A 21,181-nucleotide genomic window follows, 5' to 3' on the forward strand; every position below is an offset into this window, starting at 1 on the left:
CCTTATAAGGGTGAGGAATTGTTTGGGGATGGTCTCTGGGACCTCGTATCCACAGCAACAGCTGGGAAGAAAATTTTTTTACCTCAGGTTTCCTCACAGCCTCAGAAAGCACTGTATTATCAGGTACAGTCCTTTCGGCTTCAGAAATGCAAGCGTGTAAAACGAGGGAAGAGGGAAAAAGCTGCACCAGTCAGCCAGTTCCCAGAATCAAAATTCTTCCCCCGCTTCCTCTGAGTCCACCGCATGACGGGGGGGCTCCACAGGCGTAGCCAGGTACGGTGGGGGGCCGCCTCAAAAATTTCAGCGATCAGTGGGCTCGCTCACAGGTGGATCCCTAGATCCTTCAAGTAGTATTTCAGGGGTACAAGCTGGAATTCGAGGCGTCTCCCCCCCGCCGTTTCCTCAAATCTGCCTTGCCGACAACTCCCTCAGGCAGGGAGACTGTGCTAGAGGCAATTCACAAGCTGTATTCCCAGCAGGTGATAGTCAAGGTGCCCCTACTTCAACAAGGACGGGGTTACTATTCCACACTGTTTGTGGTACCGAAACCGGACGGTTCGGTGAGACCCATTTTATATTTGAAATCCTTGAACACATACATAAAAAAATTCAAGTTCAAGATGGAATCGCTCAGGGCGATTATTGCAAGCCTGGAGGAGGGGGATTACATGGTATCCCTGGACATCAAGGAGGCTTACCTACATGTCCCCATTTACCATCCTCACCAGGAGTACCTCAGATTTGTGGTACAGGATTGCCATTACCAATTCCAAACACTGCCGTTTGGACTGTCCACGGCACCGAGGGTCTTTACCAAGGTAATGGCAGAAATGATTATACTCCTTCGAGAAAGGAAGTTTTAATTATCCCGTATTTGGACGATCTCCTTATAAAGGCGAGGTCCAAGGAGCAGTTGTTGGTCGGAGTAGCACTATCTCGGGAAGTGCTACAACAGCACGGATGGATTCTATACATTCCAAAGTCACAGCTGGTTCCTACCACACGCCTACTGTTCCTGGGGATGGTTCTGGACACAGAACAGAAAAAAGTGTTTCTCCCGCAGGAGAAAGCCAAGGAGCTGTCATCTCTAGTCAGAGACCTCCTGAAACCAAAACAGGTATCGGTGCATCACTGCACACGAGTCCTGGGAAAAATGGTAGCTTCTTACGAAGCAAAATTCCATTCGGCAGGTTCCATGCAAGAACCTTTCAGTGGGACCTCTTGGACAAGTGCATCGGCTGATAACCCTGTCTCCAAGGACCAGGGTATCTCTACTGTGGTGGCTGCAGAGTGCTCCTCTTCAAGAGGGCCGCAGATTCGGCATACAGGACTGGGTCCTGGTAACCACGGATGCCAGCCTTCGAGGCTGGGGGGCAGTCACACAGGGAAGAAATTTCCAAGGACTTTGGTCAAGTCAGGAGTCGTCCCTACACATAAATATTCTGGAACTGAGGGCCATTTACAATGCCCTAAGTCTGGCAAGGCCTCTGCTTCAAAACCAGCCGGTACTGATCCAATCAGACAACATCACGGCAGTCGCCCGTGTAAACCGACAGGGCGGCACAAGAAGCAGGATGGCGATGGCAGAAGCCACAAGGATTCTCCGATGGGCGGAAAATCACGTCTTAGCACTGTCAGCAGTGTTCATTCCGGGAGTGGACAACTGGGAAGCAGACTTCCTCAGCGGACACGACCTACACCCGGGAGAGTGGGGACTTCATCCAGAAGTCTTCCAACTGTTGGTAAACCGTTGGGAAAGGCCACAGGTGGACATGATGGCGTCCCGCCTAAACAAAAAACTAGAGAGATATTGTGCCAGGTCAAGGGACCCTCAGGCGATAGCTGTGGACGCTCTAGTGACACCGTGGGTGTACCAGTCAGTTTATGTGTTCCCTCCTCTGCCTCTCATACCAAGGGTACTGAGAATAATAAGAAATAATAAGAAAAGGGCATTCCGGAGGAAGTCATTCCTACGCTGATTAAAGCCAGGAAAGATGTAACTGCAAAGCATTATCACCGCATATGGCGGATGTATGTTGCTTGGTGTGAGGCCAAAAAGGCCCCAACAGAGGAATTTCAACTGGGTCGATTTCTGCATTTCCTACAAGCAGGAGTGACTATGGGCCTGAAATTAGGCTCCATTAAGGTACAGATCTCGGCTCTGTCGATTTTCTTCCAGAAAGAACTAGCTTCACTACCTGAAGTTCAGACGTTGTTAAGGGAGTACTGCATATTCAGCCCCCTTTTGTGCCTCCAGTGGCACCTTGGGATCTCAACGTGGTGTTGAGTTTCTTAAAATCACATTGGTTTGAGCCACTTAAAACCGTGGATCTAAAATATCTCACGTGGAAAGTGGTCATGTTATTGGCCTTGGCTTCAGCCAGGCGTGTGTCAGAATTGGCGGCTTTGTCATGTAAAAGCCCTTATCTGATTTTCCATATGGATAGGGCAGAATTGAGGACTCGTCCCCAGTTTCTCCCTAAGGTGGTATCAGCTTTTCACTTGAACCAACCTATTGTGGTGCCTGCGGCTACTAGGGACTTGGAGGATTCCAAGTTGCTGGACGTAGTCAGGGCCTTGAAAATTTATGCTTCCAGGACGACTAGAGTCAGGAAAACTGACTCGCTATTTATCCTGTATGCACCCAACAAGCTGGGTGCTCCTGCTTCTAAGCAGACTATTGCTCGCTGGATTTGTAGCACAATTCAGCTGGCGCATTCTGCGGCTGGACTGCCGCATCCTAAATCGGTAAAAGCCCATTCCACAAGGAAGGTGGGCTCATCTTGGGCGGCTGCCCGAGGGGTCTCGGCTTTACAACTTTGCCGAGCTGCTACTTGGTCAGGGGCAAACACGTTTGCAAAATTCTACAAATTTGATACCCTGGCTGAGGAGGACCTTGAGTTCTCTCATTCGGTGCTGCAGAGTCATCCGCACTCTCCCGCCCGTTTGGGAGCTTTGGTATAATCCCCATGGTCCTTTCGGAGTTCCCAGCATCCACTAGGACGTCAGAGAAAATAAGATTTTACTCACCGGTAAATCTATTTCTCGTAGTCCGTAGTGGATGCTGGGCGCCCGTCCCAAGTGCGGATTGTCTGCAATACTTGTACATAGTTATTGTTAACTAAAGGGTTATTGTTGAGCTATCTGTTGAGAGGCTCAGTTGTTTTCATACTGTTAAACTGGGTATAGTATCACGAGTTATACGGTGTGATTGGTGTGGCTGGTAAGAGTCTTACCCGGGATTCAAAATCCTTCCTTATTATGTCAGCTCGTCCGGGCACAGTGTCCTAACTGAGGCTTGGAGGAGGGTCATAGTGGGAGGAGCCAGTGCACACCAGGTGACCTAAAAGCTTTCTTTAGTTGTGCCCAGTCTCCTGCGGAGCCGCTATTCCCCATGGTCCTTTCAGAGTTCCCAGCATCCACTACGGACTACGAGAAATAGATTTACCGGTGAGTAAAATCTTATTTTTTCACTTACTCAGGAAATTAGGACTTTTTATATTATTGTAGATGTTTTTAATCACAGTTGTCTGTATTTTTAGTTTCAGAATAGTAATCTTAAATTAAGTTTAAAAGTTCATTATTTGTCAGAAAGTGCAAAAATGTATTAATGTACCAAGTCATTTTTTTTTTTTTTTACATACTATTGGCCAATCAGTCCATGAATATTCTGACCTCAGTCTTACTTCTATATGCCAAGGAGGAAGAGGCATTTTGGCTATTAGTAGCAGTATGTGAAAGGATGCTTCCAGATTATTTTAATCACAGAGTTCTTGGTGAGTTTGGTGCCTATTAACTACTGAATGCCCTGTCAGCCTCTGATGAAGTAAAAGATTTGCAGTATATTTGATTGTATTAATGGTAGGAACCCATAGACCTGCACCCAACTGGGATGCAAATATGGCTTGATTACAAATTCATTAAAAGAATAAAAGTGAATGAAAGCATATGTTCATTAGCCTTTATCAAGTGACACAGTCGTACCCATTTGTCTCCCAGCTTTGAATCATTCTGTCTTTATTAGTGCGAGGACTCTTTAGTATTGAGGAGCTTCCCGAGACTTTTTTGTTTTCCAGTAAACAACGCCTGTGATCATTATTCCTGCTAATATGCCCTCTAAATATCGCATTTCACATATACGTTGTATGCAGTGGCAGTGTAATGCAAAAACCAGAGCAATTGCATACAGTACAGATGTGGCCTCATACACCTTTACTGTAATTGCGCCAACAGACTTTGCAACTTAGCTGAGCCAAGCATATTTTTTCTTAATATATGCATTTTACTCGCACCACTAAAGTGGCAAAACTGCATAACAAGCATACACTGACCACTGAAGCTTGCATTACGATTAATCTGCGACTTTATACATGTTATACCAACTCCTTTGTGACAAAAGTAGAAACCTAACAACCCTGGTACATTGTGAGCGGCTTTATATGTGGCTAGGATGCAACTAAGAAGCCATATTTAAGCGGATTGTCTATGTTGAGCCAAGTGCATAGCGCCATATGGTTAAATTACAGTAATTATATGAGGACACATCTGTTCGCTAAATTGTCTGCCTTGTCTTGCATAACTAAAGTGCTAAGTTTGAACAATGTAGAAAAATTAAGGGTTTTTTTTTGCAGTCACCCTTCAGATATATGTATGTATGTATGTATGTATGTATGTATGTATGTATGCGTGTGTGATATATACATACATATATATATAAGCTATAGATTGTTTAATAATTTGATCCATTCAGAATAGCCCAATAGAACTCTTAATGGATTTATAGGTATGAGTGAGTGATGTTTCTCTGTATTTGGTTCCTCATCTTCCACTTGGGTTATATTTTTGTCAGGAGCTCAGGTGGACCAATCCGTCTTTGAAGACCTCATACAGGAGCGGCTTCCTGAACTGGCTGAACATATCACTGATTTGACCACATTGGCTTCCATATCCTTATCGTGGTTCCTCACCTTGTTTGTCAGTATTATGCCCCTGCAGAGCGCTGTGAATGTTGTGGACTGTGTCTTCTTTGATGGTATTAAGGCCATTTTCCAGGTTGGACTGGCTGTTCTGGATGCCACAGCTATCGATCTGTGCAACAGCAAAGATGATGGACATGCACTTATGATTCTAAGCAGGTTACTGACTGTTAAATGTTTTTTATGTCCTACCTGAATTTCCTTGTTGTTTGATTTGACATGGCTCCAATTGACTTAATCATTCTAGTGTGTCTACTCAAATAATTATTTCTGTAGCAAAACATCTACACTATGTAGACAAAACTGATTCCAGGGCAATGCTGGACTGATATAACCGAATGGACTGACCAGCTCAGAGTCCAGATAGTAAAACCATTGAGAACCTCTGGTACGAATTGGAGTGACGGGTGCGTACTAGACCAACTTGACCTTCTTCAGTGTCGCAGATGATCACTGTACTTAAGGTGGAATGCCAAAACATATACCACCTGCTGTTGTCCAGAAACTTGTGGACAGTTTGCCATGAAAGTTGTCTGCAGTAATCACTGCATGTCGTGGACCTACAAAGTACTGACGTCAATAAAATCTTGTTCTCTGTTTGCCGTCAATGCCCAATCACTTTTGTCTTTATAGAGTGTATTACAATACCAATACACACATTTAATGCAAATGATCATAGTCCGCTACACCCATCAGCCATAACATTAAAACTGCTGACAGGTGAAGTGAATAATATTGATTATATCGTTTTAATGGCATCTGTCATGCAGTGGGATATATTAGGCAGCAAGTGAAGTTGATGTTTTGGATGCAGAAAAATCGGCAAGCGTAAGGATCTGTGTGACATTGACAAGGGCCAAATTGTGATGGCTAGACAACTGGGTCAGAGCATCTCCAAAATGGTAGGTCTTGTGGAGTGTTCCCAGTATGCTGTGGTTAGCGTACCAAAAGTAGTCCAAGGAATAACATCTGGTGAACCGGCAACAGGCTCAAGGCTCACTGATTGCTTGAGGAGCAAAGACTAGCCCATCTGGTCCTATCTCACAAAATAGCTATTGTAGATACTGAAAAAGTTCATGCTGGCACATGAGCACCAGTACTGGATCATGAAGCAATGGCTAAAGGCTGCCTGGTCTGCTTTAATTAATTAAGGTAGTCTAATGCTCTAGGCAATGTTCTGCTGGGAAACCTTGGGTCTTGGCATGTTATTTTGGCACCTACTACCTACCTAAATATTGTGCAGACAAAGTGCACCTCCTCATGGCAACTGTATTCCTATTTCAGCAGGATAATGCACCTGGCATACTGCAAAAAATTTTCTGGAATGGTTTGAGGAACATGACAAAGGTGGTGACTTTGCTTCCAAATTCCCCTGATCTCAGTCCAATTCAGCATCTGTGGGCTGTGCTAGAAATGAAAGTCCAAGCCATGAAGGCCCACCTTGCAACTTACAGGACTTTAAAAATTATACACAAGAGTCTTGGTGCCAGATACCACAGTACACCTTCAGAGGTCTTGTGGAGTCCATGCCTCAATGGGTCATTTCTGTTTTGGTGGCATGTAGGCCTACACGATATTAAGTAGGTGGTTTTAATGTTATGGCTGGCGGGTGCATATAGTAAGGTAACTACATAATAAATCTTAAGGCTTTATGTTAGTGTGCATTGTAATGGTTCTATTTATAGCATTACTGTGATACTTATTTGTCAACGTAGCTCTTCTACGAATCATCACATGCTAATGAAAAATGTTCCTCTGAATAGATTTCTGGACCATGTGAAGAATGAGGAGAGCCCACTGCCACAGACTGGGAACTTGCATAGTTTTTTGAACAATGAGCAGGAGGCATACCCTGTAACAGAGATTTCAGATTTAATACGGGATTCATATGAGGTATGTAAATCAGTGTGTAAAATAAGCCCCAGGTCACAGTGATCTGTATGTGGTAGGGTCCTGAAACAGAATATACCGCAGTATATACTGTACCTGTCCCTTTATCGCCAATCTATAATGTAACTGCTGGTCACATTTATTTCTCTTACGTCCTAGAGGATGCTGGGGACTCCGTTAGGACCATGGGGTATAGACGGGCTCCGCAGGAGATAGGGCACCTAAAAAGAACGTTGACTATGGGTGTGCACTGGCTCCTCCCTCTATGCCCCTCCTCCAGACCTCAGTTAGATTCTGTGCCCAGAGAAGAAAGGGTACACTGCAGAGAGCTCTCCAGAGTTTTCAGTTTTAAAAGAATTTTGTTAGGTTTTTTATTTTCAGGGAGTCCTGTTGGCAACAGGCTCCCTGCATCGTGGGACTGAGGAGAGAGAGAAGCAGGGCTGGCTTTACGGTTAGGCTCTGTTTCTAGGCTACTGGACACCATTAGCTCCAGAGGGTGTCGGAACACAGGTCTCACCTGGGGTTCGTCCCGGAGCCGCGCCGCCGTCCTCCTCACAGATGCCGAAGATAGAAGCCGGGTGAGTATGAGAAGGCAGAAGACATCAGGCGGCAGCGGCAGAAGACATCAGATCTTCATGAGGTACCGCTGCGCGCCATTGCTCCCACTATACACACACAGACACACACAGAGCAGCACTGAAGGGTGCAGGGCGCTGGGGGGGGGGCGCGGCGCCGGGGGGGGGGGGGGGGGCGCTGCGCGGCGCCCTGGGCAGCAATATTCCTTACTTCTGGGCACGTTAAGATGGATTAGGCTGCGGAGGCAGTAAATCCAAGAATCCCTCGCCATTTTAATAAAAAAAGCACTGGGACCGAAGCCCGCCGTCGGGTGGGCGGGGCTTGATCCTCAGCACTAACCAGCGCCATTTTCTCCACAGAAGCTGCATGCTGAACGCTGGCTCCCTGGTCTCTCCCCTGCTGAACTTCACAGGCTGGAAAAAAGAGGAGGGGGGCACATTGGCGACGCAGTGAGTGGGAATTGGAATATTATTATATAAAAAAGCGCTATCTGGTCATATTTTTCCACAGTGTTATTAAGCGCTGGGTGTGTGCTGGCATACTCTCTCTCTGTCTCTCCTAAGGGCCTGGTTGGGGTTTTGTCCCCTTGTAGGGTAATCCCTGTGTGTGTGGGGTGTCGGTACGTGGTGTCGACATGTCTGAAGCGGAAGGCTTCTCCAAGGAGGAGGTGGAACAAATGAGTGGTGTGTCCCCGTCGATTGTGCCGACTCCGGAATGGATGGACATGTGGCATATGTTGAATGCAAGTGTGGCATCTTTACATAAAAGGCTTGATAAGGCTGAATTAGGGGGGACATCAGGGGGTCAATCCTCGGATTGGACCGATTCACAGGGCCCTTCGGGGTCTCAAAAGCGTCCCTTAACACAAGACACTACTACCGACACGGATTCTGATTCCAGTGTCGACTATGACGAAGTAAAATTGCACCCTAGGGTGACTAAAACCATTCAGTGTATGATTGTGGCAATAAGGGATGTGTTGCATATTGAGGATGAACCCTCGGTTCCCGACACAAGGGTACACATGTTTAAGGAAAAGAAACAGATTATTAATTTTCCCACATCTCATGAATTAAATGATTTCTTTGGAAAAGCTTGGGAGACTCCGGAAAAGAGACCGCAGATCCCCAAAAGAATTTATATGGCATACCCCTTCCCTAAGCAGGTCAGGGAGATTTGGGAATCACCCCCCCGCTGTGGACAAGGCCCTGACGCGCTTGTCCAAGAAAGTGGCGCTACCGTCTCCTGACACAGCGGCCCTTAAGGACCCTGCAGATCGCAGGCAAGAAACTACCTTAAAGTGTATTTATTCTCATACGGGTGCTGTGCTAAGACCGACAATTGCGTCGGCATGGGTGTGTAGCGCAATTGCAGCTTGGACAGATGAGCTGACAGATCAATTTGATAATATGGATAAGGATACTATATTCTTAACTCTAGCCCATATTAAAGACGCAGTCTTATTTATGAGGGATGCTCAAAGGGACATTGGACTGCTAGCTTCTAGGGCCAATGCCATGTCTATCTCGGCGAGAAGATCCTTATGGACTCGCCAATGGACGGGTGATGCGGATTCAAAAAAACATATGGAAGTTCTACCCTATAAGGGTGAGGTATTGTTTGGGGATGGGTTGACGGACCTGGTTTCCACAGCTACAGCAGGTAAATCAAATTTTTTACCATATATTCCCCAACAGCAAAAGAAAGTAACACCCTATCAGATGCAGTCCTTTCGGTCGCACAAGTCCAGAAGAGGTCGGGGATCCTCTTTCCTCGCCAGAGGTAAGGGCAGAGGCAAAAGAGCACCTGCCTCGGCAGGTGCCCAGGACCAAAAGTCCTCCACGGCTGCTCCAAAACCCACAGCATGACGCTGGGGCTCCCCGGAAGGAGTCCGCACCGGTGGGGGCACGTCTTCGACTTTTCAGTCAGACCTGGGTCAGATCAGACCTGAATCCCTGGGTGTTGGAAATAGTTTCCCAGGGGTACAAACTGGAATTCGAGGAGGTGCCCCCGCGCCGATTTTTCAAATCGGCCCTACCAGCTTCCACATCGGAAAGAGATGCAGTGTTAGCTGCAATTTAAACGCTGTGTATACAGCAAGTGATAATCAAGGTTCCCTTGCACCAGCAGGGAAGAGGTTACTACTCAACCCTATTTGTGGTCCCGAAACCGGACGGTTCGGTCAGACCTATTTTGAATCTGAAATCCCTAAACCTGTACATAAAAAGATTCAAATTCAAAATGGAATCACTCAGAGCGATAATAGCCAACATGGAGGAGGGGGAGTTTATGGTGTCTCTGGACATAAAGGATGCATACCTTCATGTCCCCATATATGCCCCCCATCAGGAATACCTGAGATTCGCTGTACAGGATTGTCATTACCAATTTCAGACGTTGCCGTTCGGACTTTCCACGGCCCGAGGATTTTCACCAAGATAATGGCGGAAATGATGGTGGTCCTGCGCAAGCATGGAGTCACAATTATCCCATACTTGGACGATCTCCTGATAAAAGCGAGATCAAGGGAGAAATTGCTGAGCAGTGTGGCGCTCTCTCTGAGAGTGCTCCAGCAACACGGTTGGATTTTAAATCTACCGAAGTCACAGTTGATTCCGACAACTCGACTACCGTTCCTAGGTATGATACTGGATACGGAACAAATGAAGGTCTTCCTCCCAATAGAGAAAGCCCAGGACATCCAGAACATGATCAGAGACCTGCTAAAACCGAAAAGGGTGTCCGTTCACCAATGCACTCGAGTTCTGGGAAAAATGGTGGCGGCCTACGAGGCTATTCCCTTTAGAAGGTTCCATGCAAGGACTTTTCAATGGGACCTTCTGGACAAGTGGTCCGGGTCCCATCTGCACTTACATCGGAAAATAACTCTGTCCCCAGGGCCCAGAGTGTCTCTCCTGTGGTGGTTGCAAAGTGCTCACCTGCTGGAGGGTCGCCGGTTCGGAATTCAGGACCGGATCCTGGTTACAACGGACGCGAGCCTCCAAGGATGGGGAGCGGTCACACAGGGAAAAAACTTTCAGGGACTTTGGTCAGACCAGGAGTCCTGTCTACACATCAATGTTTGGAACTCAGGGCCATTTACAACGGCCTTCGAGAAGCGGAGAGGCTTCTTCGAAACCTACCGGTTCTGATTCAATCAGACAATGTCACAGCAGTGGCTCATGTGAACCGCCAAGGCGGGACAAGAAGCAGAGTCGCGATGGCGGAAGCCACCAGGATTCTTCGCTGGGCGGAAAATCATGTAAGCGCTCTGTCGGCTGTCTTCATTCCGGGAGTGGACAACTGGGAAGCAGACTTCCTCAGCAGACACGATCTCCATCCAGGAGAGTGGGGACTTCATCAAGAAGTCTTTATAGACATAACACGTCTTTGGGGAACTCCTCAAATAGACATGATGGCGTCACGCCTCAACAAAAAGCTTCGGAGATATTGTGCCAGGTCTCGGGACCCTCAGGCAGTGGCAGTAGACGCTCTGATAACACCGTGGTTGTTCAAATCGGTCTACGTGTTTCCTCCTCTTCCTCTCATCACAAAAGTGTTGAGGATCATAAGGCAAAGAAGAGTACAGACGATACTCGTTGTCCCAGACTTGCCTCGAAGGGCCTGGTACTCAGATCTACAAGAGATGCTCACAGGAGATCCCTGGCCTCTTCCTCTGAGGGAAGACCTGTTGCAACAGGGGCCCTGTGTATTTCAGGACTTACCGCGGTTACGTTTGACGGCATGGCGGTTGAACGCCGAATCCTAGTGAAAAAGGGGATTACGGAAGAGGTCATCCCTACTTTAATAAAGGCTAGGAAGGAGGTGATTGTTAAGCATTATCACCGTATCTGGCGAAAGTATGTGTCTTGGTGTGAGACCAAGAATGCACCTACGGAAGATTTTCATCTTGGTCGTTTTCTCCACTTCCTACAGACAGGTGTGGATATGGGCCTGAAATTAGGCTCTGTTAAGGTTCAGATTTCGGCCCTCTCGATTTTCTTTCAGAAGGAATTGGCTTCTCTTCCAGAAGTCCAGACGTTTGTAAAGGGAGTGCTACACATCCAGCCTCCTTTTGTGCCTCCAGTGGCACTGTGGGACCTCAACGTGGTGTTGCAGTTCCTAAAATCACACTGGTTTGAACCGCTTAACAAGGTTGAGTTGAAATTTCTTACTTGGAAGGTGGTCATGTTGTTGGCCTTGGCATCAGCAAGGCGAGTATCAGAATTGGCGGCTTTGTCACACAAAAGCCCCTACTTGATTTTTCATGTGGATCGAGCTGAATTGAGGACACGTCCGCAATTTTTGCCTAAGGTGGTTTCTTCATTCCATGTGAATCAACCTATTGTGGTGCCTGTGGCTACAAGTGACCTGGAGGATTCCAGATCCATGGACGTAGTCAGGGCCTTAAAGATTTATGTAGCCAGGACGGCTAGAATTATGAAAACAGAGGCTCTGTTTGTCCTGTATGCGGCCAATAAGATTGGCGCACCTGCTTCGAAGCAGACTATTGCTCGCTGGATCTGTAATACGATTCAGCAGGCTCACTCTACGGCTGGATTGCCGGTACCAAATTCGGTTAAGGCCCATTCCACTAGGAAGGTGGGCTCTTCTTGGGCGGCTGCCCGAGGCGTCTCGGCGACTTGGTCGGGGTCAAACACTTTTGCTAAATTCTACAAGTTTGATACCCTGGCTGATGAGGACCTAGCGTTTGCTCAGTCGGTGCTGCAGAGTCATACGCACTCTCCCGCCCGATTGGATGCTTTGGTATAAATCCCATGGTCCTTACGGAGTCCCCAGCATCCTCTAGGACGTAAGAGAAAATAAGATTTTAAACCTACCGGTAAATCTATTTCTCCTAGTCCGTAGAGGATGCTGGGCGCCCGTCCCAGTGCGGAAACTCTGCAAGACTTGTATATAGTTGTTGCTTACATAAGGGTTATGTTACAGTTGAATTCGGTCTTGGACCGTTACTGTTGTTGTTGTTCATACGGTTAACTGGTTATGTATGATCCAGGTTACATGGTATGATTGGTGTGGGCTGGTATGAATCTTGCCCTTGGATTTCTAAATCCTGCCTTGTATTGTCCATCTCCTCTGGGCACAGTTCTCTAACTGAGGTCTGGAGGAGGGGCATAGAGGGAGGAGCCAGTGCACACCCATAGTCAAAGTTCTTTTTAGGTGCCCTATCTCCTGCGGAGCCTGTCTATACCCCATGGTCCTTACGGAGTCCCCAGCATTCTCTACGGACTAGGAGAAATAGATTTACCGGTAGGTTTAAAATCTTATTTTTTCTCTAACATCCATAAGGGATACTGAGTCACTTAGTACGATGGGGTATAGATGGAGTCCAAAGGAGCCGGTGCAGTTTAAATTCTTTAAACAGGGTATGCTGGCTCCTCCCCTCTATGCCCTCCCCCACAGCTCAGTTTTAAAAAAAAAATGCGCCCTCAGGAGAGGATGCACACGCCAGAGGATTTTTTTCTTCAGTTTTTATTAAACGGTTATTATTTTCAGGTAGGCTGTTGGGCCTACCTGCACTGAGGGACACTGGGGGAGGGGGGACAGACACCTGGAGGTGCTGAGTCTGGTCCCGCTGACAGGACAGTGGTCCTGAGGGTCAGTGTACTGCAGGCATTGCGCTCTTGCGCACACACTCGCAGCACGCCGCACCCCCCCGGTACAGAGCCTGAAGGTCAGCAGAGTGATGAGTGACAACCGTGGACCCTGCTTGCGGGGGCCCCGGTTCTATATGCGGCGCGATCGCGGGGCGGGCATACGGACTCCCCTTGGGGTGATCCCGTAGCCACCCCACCCCCCTCCCCTCCAGACTGGCCAGCGGTTGTGAAAATAGGTGTTGGTGCCTCATTTTGCACACATTGGGAGACTTTGCCAGTATAAAAATCATGTCGGCTCCTGCGCCATTGTAGAGGGCGGAGCTGTCTCAGAGCGGGGCCAGAGGCTTCATGGCGCCATTTTCTGCATTCTCCGCGCTGCAGCAAGATTGCCAGCTCCTCCAGAGATACTCCAGCAACCTGAAACTCGATGCAGGGGAGTTGTAAGGGGGAGAGCCCAGCTGTAGGAATCTTAAACTGGCTCCTGACGCAATATCAGACACTTATGATAGCCTAACAGTCTTACTGAGTCTGTTCAGGCTGGTGTGCTGGTCCCTCCTTTCTGGGTCTTCTCCACACATACTAGGCTGGGCACATGTACCTGTGTCTGTGTTATGTGGGAATTATAGTTTCCCTGTCAGCATGGTGAAAAAGGCTGTGTGTAATGTCTGCCTCATTAGGTTTTCACCTTCCTCTGCAGATTCTCTCATATATATATAAATATAAAATTCATGTGGGATCTCTACACAAAGCTGGGTAACACTGGCACAGACTTCTCCTCAGAGTTTTTCCTCAGTGAGAGTGAGTAGTCTCACTGTCAGCTACCATCCCCCACCTTGTATATGAAACATTGTTGTCTACCAGGCAGCAGTGGGAAAACACAGTGTGCCATAGGGATGGCCATCGGTGTTAATGCCATCGATGGTTACCATCGATGCCAATGGTGAGACAAACCATCAATGGCAGCTAAGTATTCTTTGCATAACCATCTATGGTTTTTACCATCAGTGTTTATGCGCATGCGCGGCTGGTTGCTCTTCTAATGTGTAAGAGCTGGGGGCGGGGCTGAGCTGTGAGTGACAGTTCAGCCTCTTAAAGAGGTGGGACATCCCATTCCCGGCTCTTGCACATAGTAGAGCCGGAGGCTACACAGGGCTGCTGGCTGACAGCCTAGCAGCCCTGTGCAGCAACAGGCAGCCCAAAAATTGAACGGTGGGGGTAAAAATAATTGTGCATACAGCAACAATCGATGGTGTATAACCATCTAGTTATACACCATCGATGGTAAAAATATTCAACATTGGCTATAGACCATCGATGATTTTGAATCATCGATTGTCGATGGCCATCCCTAGTGAGCCTGCTGTCCTTGATTATTATGTTTGTCTGGCATGTATCTTTCCTTGCTACTCCTATACAGGAGCTTAGGAAGTCTGTTGCTGATCTAATGTATAAAGACAGTGTACAGACAGGCATCTCACCCTTCTAATCTAACACGCAGAGACTCGCGTTATCCCTTGTCCTCCACTAAATATCTGATGAGGAGATGCCAGAGATTGAGGGGGGAGAAATTCGTACTTCTTTAAAAGTAGTGGACAGTATTCTACCTTAGGGGGTAGAGTTAATTATTTTTGATATAAGGGATGTGTTAAATATTCCAGATAATTTTCTACAGGAGATCTCCATTAAGGAGTAAAATGATCTTTTCAGACCTTCCCTTCCCTTCGGTGTATAAAAAGGTTTGGGAAATTCCCTTAAGGGGGGTACTCATGGAGCGATATTCTAAGCAATCTGACTAGATTGCTTAGAATATCAGCATGATCGCTCCGTGTGTAGCCCCCTCAGCGATAGCGATGCGCGGCCCCGCACATCGCTATCGCTGCTGCTAGATTGGCCTGCTGCTAGATTGGCCTGCACGCTGGGTGAAGTGAGCGGCCCCCCCGTCTCCCCCCGCACGCTCAGCACAGATCGCGCTGTGCTGAGCGGCAGGAGAGATGTGTGCTGAGCGGTTCGCTCAGCACACATCTCTCCTGCATCGGCCCGTAGGTACTGGGCTTTACAATAGATACCTTGATATCAATACTGTCCAAGAACATAGTACTACCTGCTTAAGGGGTTATCTCTCTATGGGAACCGCAACATGTAAATACCTTGATGTATATTTACATAGCCACAGGGGTGGTTCAGAAACCCATCCCTGTAGGCTGCTGGATTACACAGGCCATTTGTACATGGGCAGGTAACCTTTTAGCAGGGTTTTAACGAGGAAGCATCACCAGCTGAAGAGTTGGCCAACTTCCTTTGCGGGGTAATTAAGAACTGACAATGCTAAATTCCTTTGCCTTATAACAACCCTTTATGAAGCTAAGAACACTGTACGCTGTTTACTTAAGAAGTACCGTAATGGTACGCTAGTTGCGTAACGATCGCTCAGCCGTAGGCGAGACGCTCAAGCGTCACGTTCGCTCACGGCCCAGCGATCACAGGACACGTTATTGGTTATGTCTAGGGGAATGATTCGCTGTAGCGTAGCATACGCTCGAGACCACGAGGAGGTCACCAGCGATGCAGACGCTTACAACACTATACCTTTATGTTAAAACCTTATACCAATGAAATACACTGAATACCTTAATGTGAGTACAGGGTGTAAGTGCAACCTTGTGTAACCTGACTATCTACAAAGCTGCTTGAGCGTCACCGACGCTCAAGTGAACACTTAACACTATAGAAAATACACAGATGCTGGTTTAGGTTCCAAAGCCTATTAACTGTATTATATCTAATATACTTGTAAAAGGGGATAACAGTACAATTGATACACTACAATATAACAGAGACTTCCTAACCACAGAACTAAACAATAAATACAAAAAGACAATACTACACTGACCTAAATGCAATACAATACAATACTATCTAATACAATACAATACTAGCCTAGTCTAGGGGAGATATGAGAGAACAGATCAGAGAGAGAGAGAGAGAGAGAGATTGGCTCACAGAAAGACAATGATAACATTAAATAAGAGACAACATGGTTGCAGATAAAACTACACATGTGAGAGACAATCGCTGCGCAGTTAGTCAATGCTGAATACAGCATGGGATGGAAGCTAGACTCCATTTTGAGAAACCTCCACTTGATTCCAAAGACCACACCACATGGCTGAAAGGGGGAGGGGAAGACATCCAGCAGCAGCCATTTTAGATTTGCAGGTCCAAACACATGGCACTCTATACTAAACCACAATCACATAGCAGAAAACACAAGACTCCATTTTCTTCCAAAATGTCCAAGCCTCAAAACAATGCATATGTTCTGATTTTACAATTCCAAACCATCTAAAACACCTTTCACAATGTAATCCAACTTCCTAGAACCATCTCATAATTTCACATCCCAAACAACTTCAGTATCTCAATAACCAGAGCATATTCATCACAAGACCAGATCACAATGTAATTAACACAAACGTAACTGCATGGTGGTATTTATGATTAACAGGATATATATATTATAACTAACCAGCACAATCTATTTTAAATCTCCATAGGCAAACAAATACCACAAATACTATACTACAGATTGTATACTGTTCCAATTCATCACGGACTTCACAGAGTATCCACAAACACCCAACAATCACACAACCAAGTTACAATATCCTATTTAAACCAGAAAGCAATCTATCTGTTTCCTTATCTAGCCATGTGAGGTTCAATACTTAGCCTTTAGTTTGGAGGATGTCCTGGGGATTCAGCCGCCATGCTGCTGGGTGCTAGGTAGCTGTGTGTGTGTGTGAGTGTAGCTACATTACATCTGTTCTCTGAGGCCACACCTGACCACTACCTTCCTGTTTGACCAGTACCTGGGGGAGGGGTCTTTCTTTCTCCTTTGTATTGAGTCACCATTCTCTTTGTATGTGCTAATCAGGTTCAGCCCTGAAAACTTAGTAAAAGGTTGTCTTGAGCATCCATTGTTCTAACAATATGATCTTAGCTTTTATACATATAATCATATCTATCCGCTGCAATGTCCCACAACAACACAACAGGCCTCAAACTAACCCACACCTCATTCTGCTTGCTTCAATACCAAACATGATGTGTTTATCTGGTTCGGTTCGAATGATACACATCCATGACATTAATTCATTAGCCAATTCTAAATCTCCTTGGTGTCTGGTGCTGTTCATTATTATAACCATGTACTGTATGAAACAAGTGCCGAATCCATCTCTGTGCCATGTCCGAGCAAATGCGTGTGTTTCCATATATTGCTGTGCTCGCTGCGCATATTTGCAAGTATAGCGGCTTATATGTATGCAGTTTATATGGTCTCTCTATGTAATATTTTTGACTTTGACAGTCCACCCTTTGGCAGTCACCAATAACTGCCACTTCCTAAAACATTTCAAAAAGAGAAAAATATATGTCAGGGGTTAATACATTTCCATGGTTGGGTAAGGGAGGAGAGAGGAGAAGGTGTGAAGAGGGTATGACCTAGTGAGAAAGCAGAAGCATGTGTGTATGAATCCATGTTTGGGGGGGTCATGTATCATCGTGCCGTACGTGTTGTACATCAAGCTTCGAGGTATTGCGAAGTATACATTTGAATTCCTTCTTATCCCGTACTAAGGGTCTGTGGATGGGCTGTCAAACTTTACCGAGCTCATTTCGGCTGTGGTTGTAACAAAATGGGGGAGCACATTTTAGTTGATGATACATGAATGGGGGAGGTATGTGGTTGCTGATATCTGTGCCTGTATTCCCTATCGTCTATGTGTGTCGTTACCTGAGGGTTGTAGAGATGAAGATAAAGAACACTTACGAAAAATGCAATGATATTCTATGTCAGGGAAATGTACATCTGTCGTCGAAGTTGTTTTCGGTATCTGTTGAGAGTCGTCTTCTTTGCGCTGTATTGCTCCTTAGGCATGAGCAAATAGCTTTGTCTGAGCCATCAGATTTACAAAAATGTTGGGCTAGCGTGAGTTTAAAGATACTAGGGAAACTGGGGATCCATGGCAAAGTTCATCAAGTGTCCATATTTAAAGTTGTCAAATCTTCTTCTTTGGTGCTTGTCTGTTGTCTGTATACATCTCGTCTCGTCAGCTTCCTCGTCCAAGGGGGTCTTTGTATCTTGGAGAAAAAGCAGAAAAACAGGTGAAAGAAACGGACCGTATAATCACATTCTGGTTTCTATCATTGGGTCATAAATCAAATCCAGGTTAATTACAGTTTCCTCACTCCTCAAGCTCATCACTTTTGTACTTTGTTTGCACCTCATTAAAGCCTGCCCGCATCTAAATATCAATCCAATCGATATAACGACACCTAAGATACATAGTAGAAACTTTCCAACATCCATTATGACTCCTTGAGCCCACTCTCCTAAACCGGAGAACCAATTTCGCGGGTTCAACCATGACACCCAACCAGTCAGCTCATTACCTACAGCAGCAAGGGTGAGATTGTGTTTTCGACGAAATTCCCACTTCAATTGGAGAATATCGTCCATCTTTTGGTCTATGACCTCTACCGGATCCTCGGTGCTATTTGTGATATACGTGCAACACTTTATGCCGTACTGTGTTGCCAATGTAACACAATATCCGCCTGTTACTGCTGTAAGATAATTAAGAACCATCCTATGCTGAACTAGTTCTGTTTTATAAGCTTGAAGTTCTCTTCCAGTGTATCTAAACGCGTCATCATACATTTCAGTGATATTATCTAACAAATTGGCGAGTGCGGAAATGTATCTATAATTCATCACTCCCCGAGCGGTACGAGTGAAATCTAACGCTACCAGAACCTGAATCCCGGTGGATTCATGGATAAGATCAGAGGCCGGATGCTCTAACCTTTCTGACAGTTGTCTTTTAACTCGGTGCTCGTAATGAGTGTGAGTATAAGGAGCTTGGGCACCACGGTGTATGTCCTTCATTTTGTCATGTGTAACAGTCATCACTTCAGGCAATACTTTTCCAATATAACACAATCCTTCAGAGTTTGGGGCAAGCCATTTGTACGCCTTTCTCCCGCATATGAAATATGCATCATCGGGGAGAACATAAGGGACGGAGAAGGACATGACCATGTTACAAACCTTCCAGGTGAAATCTCCTGACCCTAATTCTTCCAACTGCTTAATGCACGTATCGGTTTGTACGATATGAGCACAGTATCCTGGTGATACCTCTCCAACTCTAGTAATCCTATTCCCTAAGGTATATCGATACCGGAAAGATTTTCCTCTACTGGCTATGTGGCGTACGAGCTCTGTATCTGTAGGCATTCTATCTGCTCTGTGTGAAAAGGTCATGGTAAGGTTGCTCCATGACACTTCCCAATTTCCCGGTTTTCTGGGATTGGAGATGTTAAAACATATGAGGGACCTATCCACATGGTATTGGTGGAGCTTCAAACTAGGAGGGCTGGAGATATTAAACCTCCTGTCCACCGGTCTCCCACCACTTAGCTCAAGTACCTCCCCTAACGTTAAAGGAAATGGTACTAGCCCTGATTTGCTGTGACCCTGAGGTACTTGAGAGCATACCCAACAATCTGTTTGGTTTAACACGTTACCCACTAAGGAGTGATAGTCACTCAATGGATGCCGGTCTATATGGATATTAAAACTAGATTGGCATTTCTTTATGCATCCATCTTCAACCAGATTATCACAGAGCCTACAGATACAATTTTCTTCAGCTAACAATCCATCACAGTTGTTTACAAATAACATGGTTGTTAGATCGTGCCCGGTACTCGCCTTTGCTTGGTGATTGGGTTGCTATTGGAAATTTACACCTCCGTCTCAGTCATCAGGACCTTTCTGGATCCTTTCTCGACCTCACTGGTACTCTCACCGAAACAGACTGCTCTGGTCAACATCATGGTTAACGGGAAAAATCCATATCACAGTCTCTTGGGGCAAGTCCATCTTACAGGAGGAGAAAAGAAGAAATTTGTAAATGGGGCATAAGAAAATCAGTTTGAGGGGGAGAGAACTCGTTACGATAATAAGTTCTCTCGTCTTGTTGTTCTTCTTGTTCTGCTGTCCTCTCAAAGGTGTTGTCTCTCAGTCTTCAAAAACGATCATTCTGGTGATGCAATATTCCTTCCTAACCGACGATCTTTCTGTAAGGAGCAAAAATCTGGCATTACCATTGGTCCAACTGAGGGGTGACATACCATCTTTAAATCATGGAAACATGAGTGAGAAGAGAGAGAAAATAAAAACAAAAGAGATAGAGAACAATTCATGTGCATATATACATTACATAACTCGACAATAACCATCAATAAGAGAAGAGAAACAAAGCATTTTTAAACATTGTCAACATTAAGAAAACATTGTTAGCATTAGAAAAACATTGTCAGATTATCAGGCTGTCATATCTATGTGTCTACTGGTCTCCTTGAGCAGTCCCTCCCCACCAGCACCTGCATTACTCCACTGTCTGTATCTGGCCAGAATACATTGTGGTGGATAGGTCATGCTGGGGTTTGGTAGACTTCTGCAAGGACCAAGCGAATATGCAATGTTTGAATTCTTACCAATAATCGTCAGAGATGGGGATAGAGAGAGGGAGAGAAAAACATTTTTCACAAATACATTTACAACTTTTCACCTGGTCATTCCTGTGTCTTTAGTGAATGACCTCCCACTTCATTAACCGTTACTTCAGGCTTGCCTCCATTCCTAATAATCACCTTTCCTGCCTATGTGATCCTTGATTATAATGGTGTGTATTGTAATTTTGCTCATTTCTTGGTCTAGGGGGTCTAACTTTATGTGGGTTATTACAGTTGCTAGCACAATGCCCTTCTCTTTTGCACAGATCACAAATCCTTAAGTTCCTCCATGTGCCAATGGCCTGGGGTTTTGGTTGATTTGATGCCTCCTCAAACGCTTGGATGCTCATCACCATCAACCGCTTTCCCTGTACCTACCTGATTCCTTGGATACCATGATTATGTCGTTGTCTAGGGGGTTGGTATGCCTTCTGTGAATCTTTGATCATACAGTTAGATCTTTCCTAGGATCTGGGTAATCAGACATGATTGATCTCAATTCTGTCCGGGACCAGGGATGGCGCATTGCACTGTCCT

At 45.8% G+C, this 21,181-nt stretch overlaps 1 protein-coding gene across 5 annotated transcripts in view; it reads left to right on the forward strand.

Moving 5' to 3' along the window:
- The window catches only part of TBC1D8 (TBC1 domain family member 8), a 289,606-nt gene that overhangs the window by 206,189 nt on the left and 62,236 nt on the right, over nucleotides 1-21,181 (forward strand). For all 5 annotated transcript variants that reach the window (XM_063953447.1, XM_063953449.1, XM_063953450.1 and 2 more), the window contains 3 exons: nucleotides 3,659-3,776; nucleotides 4,850-5,135; nucleotides 6,740-6,869. In XM_063953447.1, coding sequence (XP_063809517.1) covers nucleotides 3,659-3,776; nucleotides 4,850-5,135; nucleotides 6,740-6,869 — 534 coding nt within the window. The remainder of the gene's footprint in view (nucleotides 1-3,658; nucleotides 3,777-4,849; nucleotides 5,136-6,739; nucleotides 6,870-21,181) is intronic.

Source organism: Pseudophryne corroboree, chromosome 2 (genome assembly GCF_028390025.1).
Source record: "Pseudophryne corroboree isolate aPseCor3 chromosome 2, aPseCor3.hap2, whole genome shotgun sequence".
NCBI lineage: Eukaryota > Metazoa > Chordata > Amphibia > Anura > Myobatrachidae > Pseudophryne > Pseudophryne corroboree.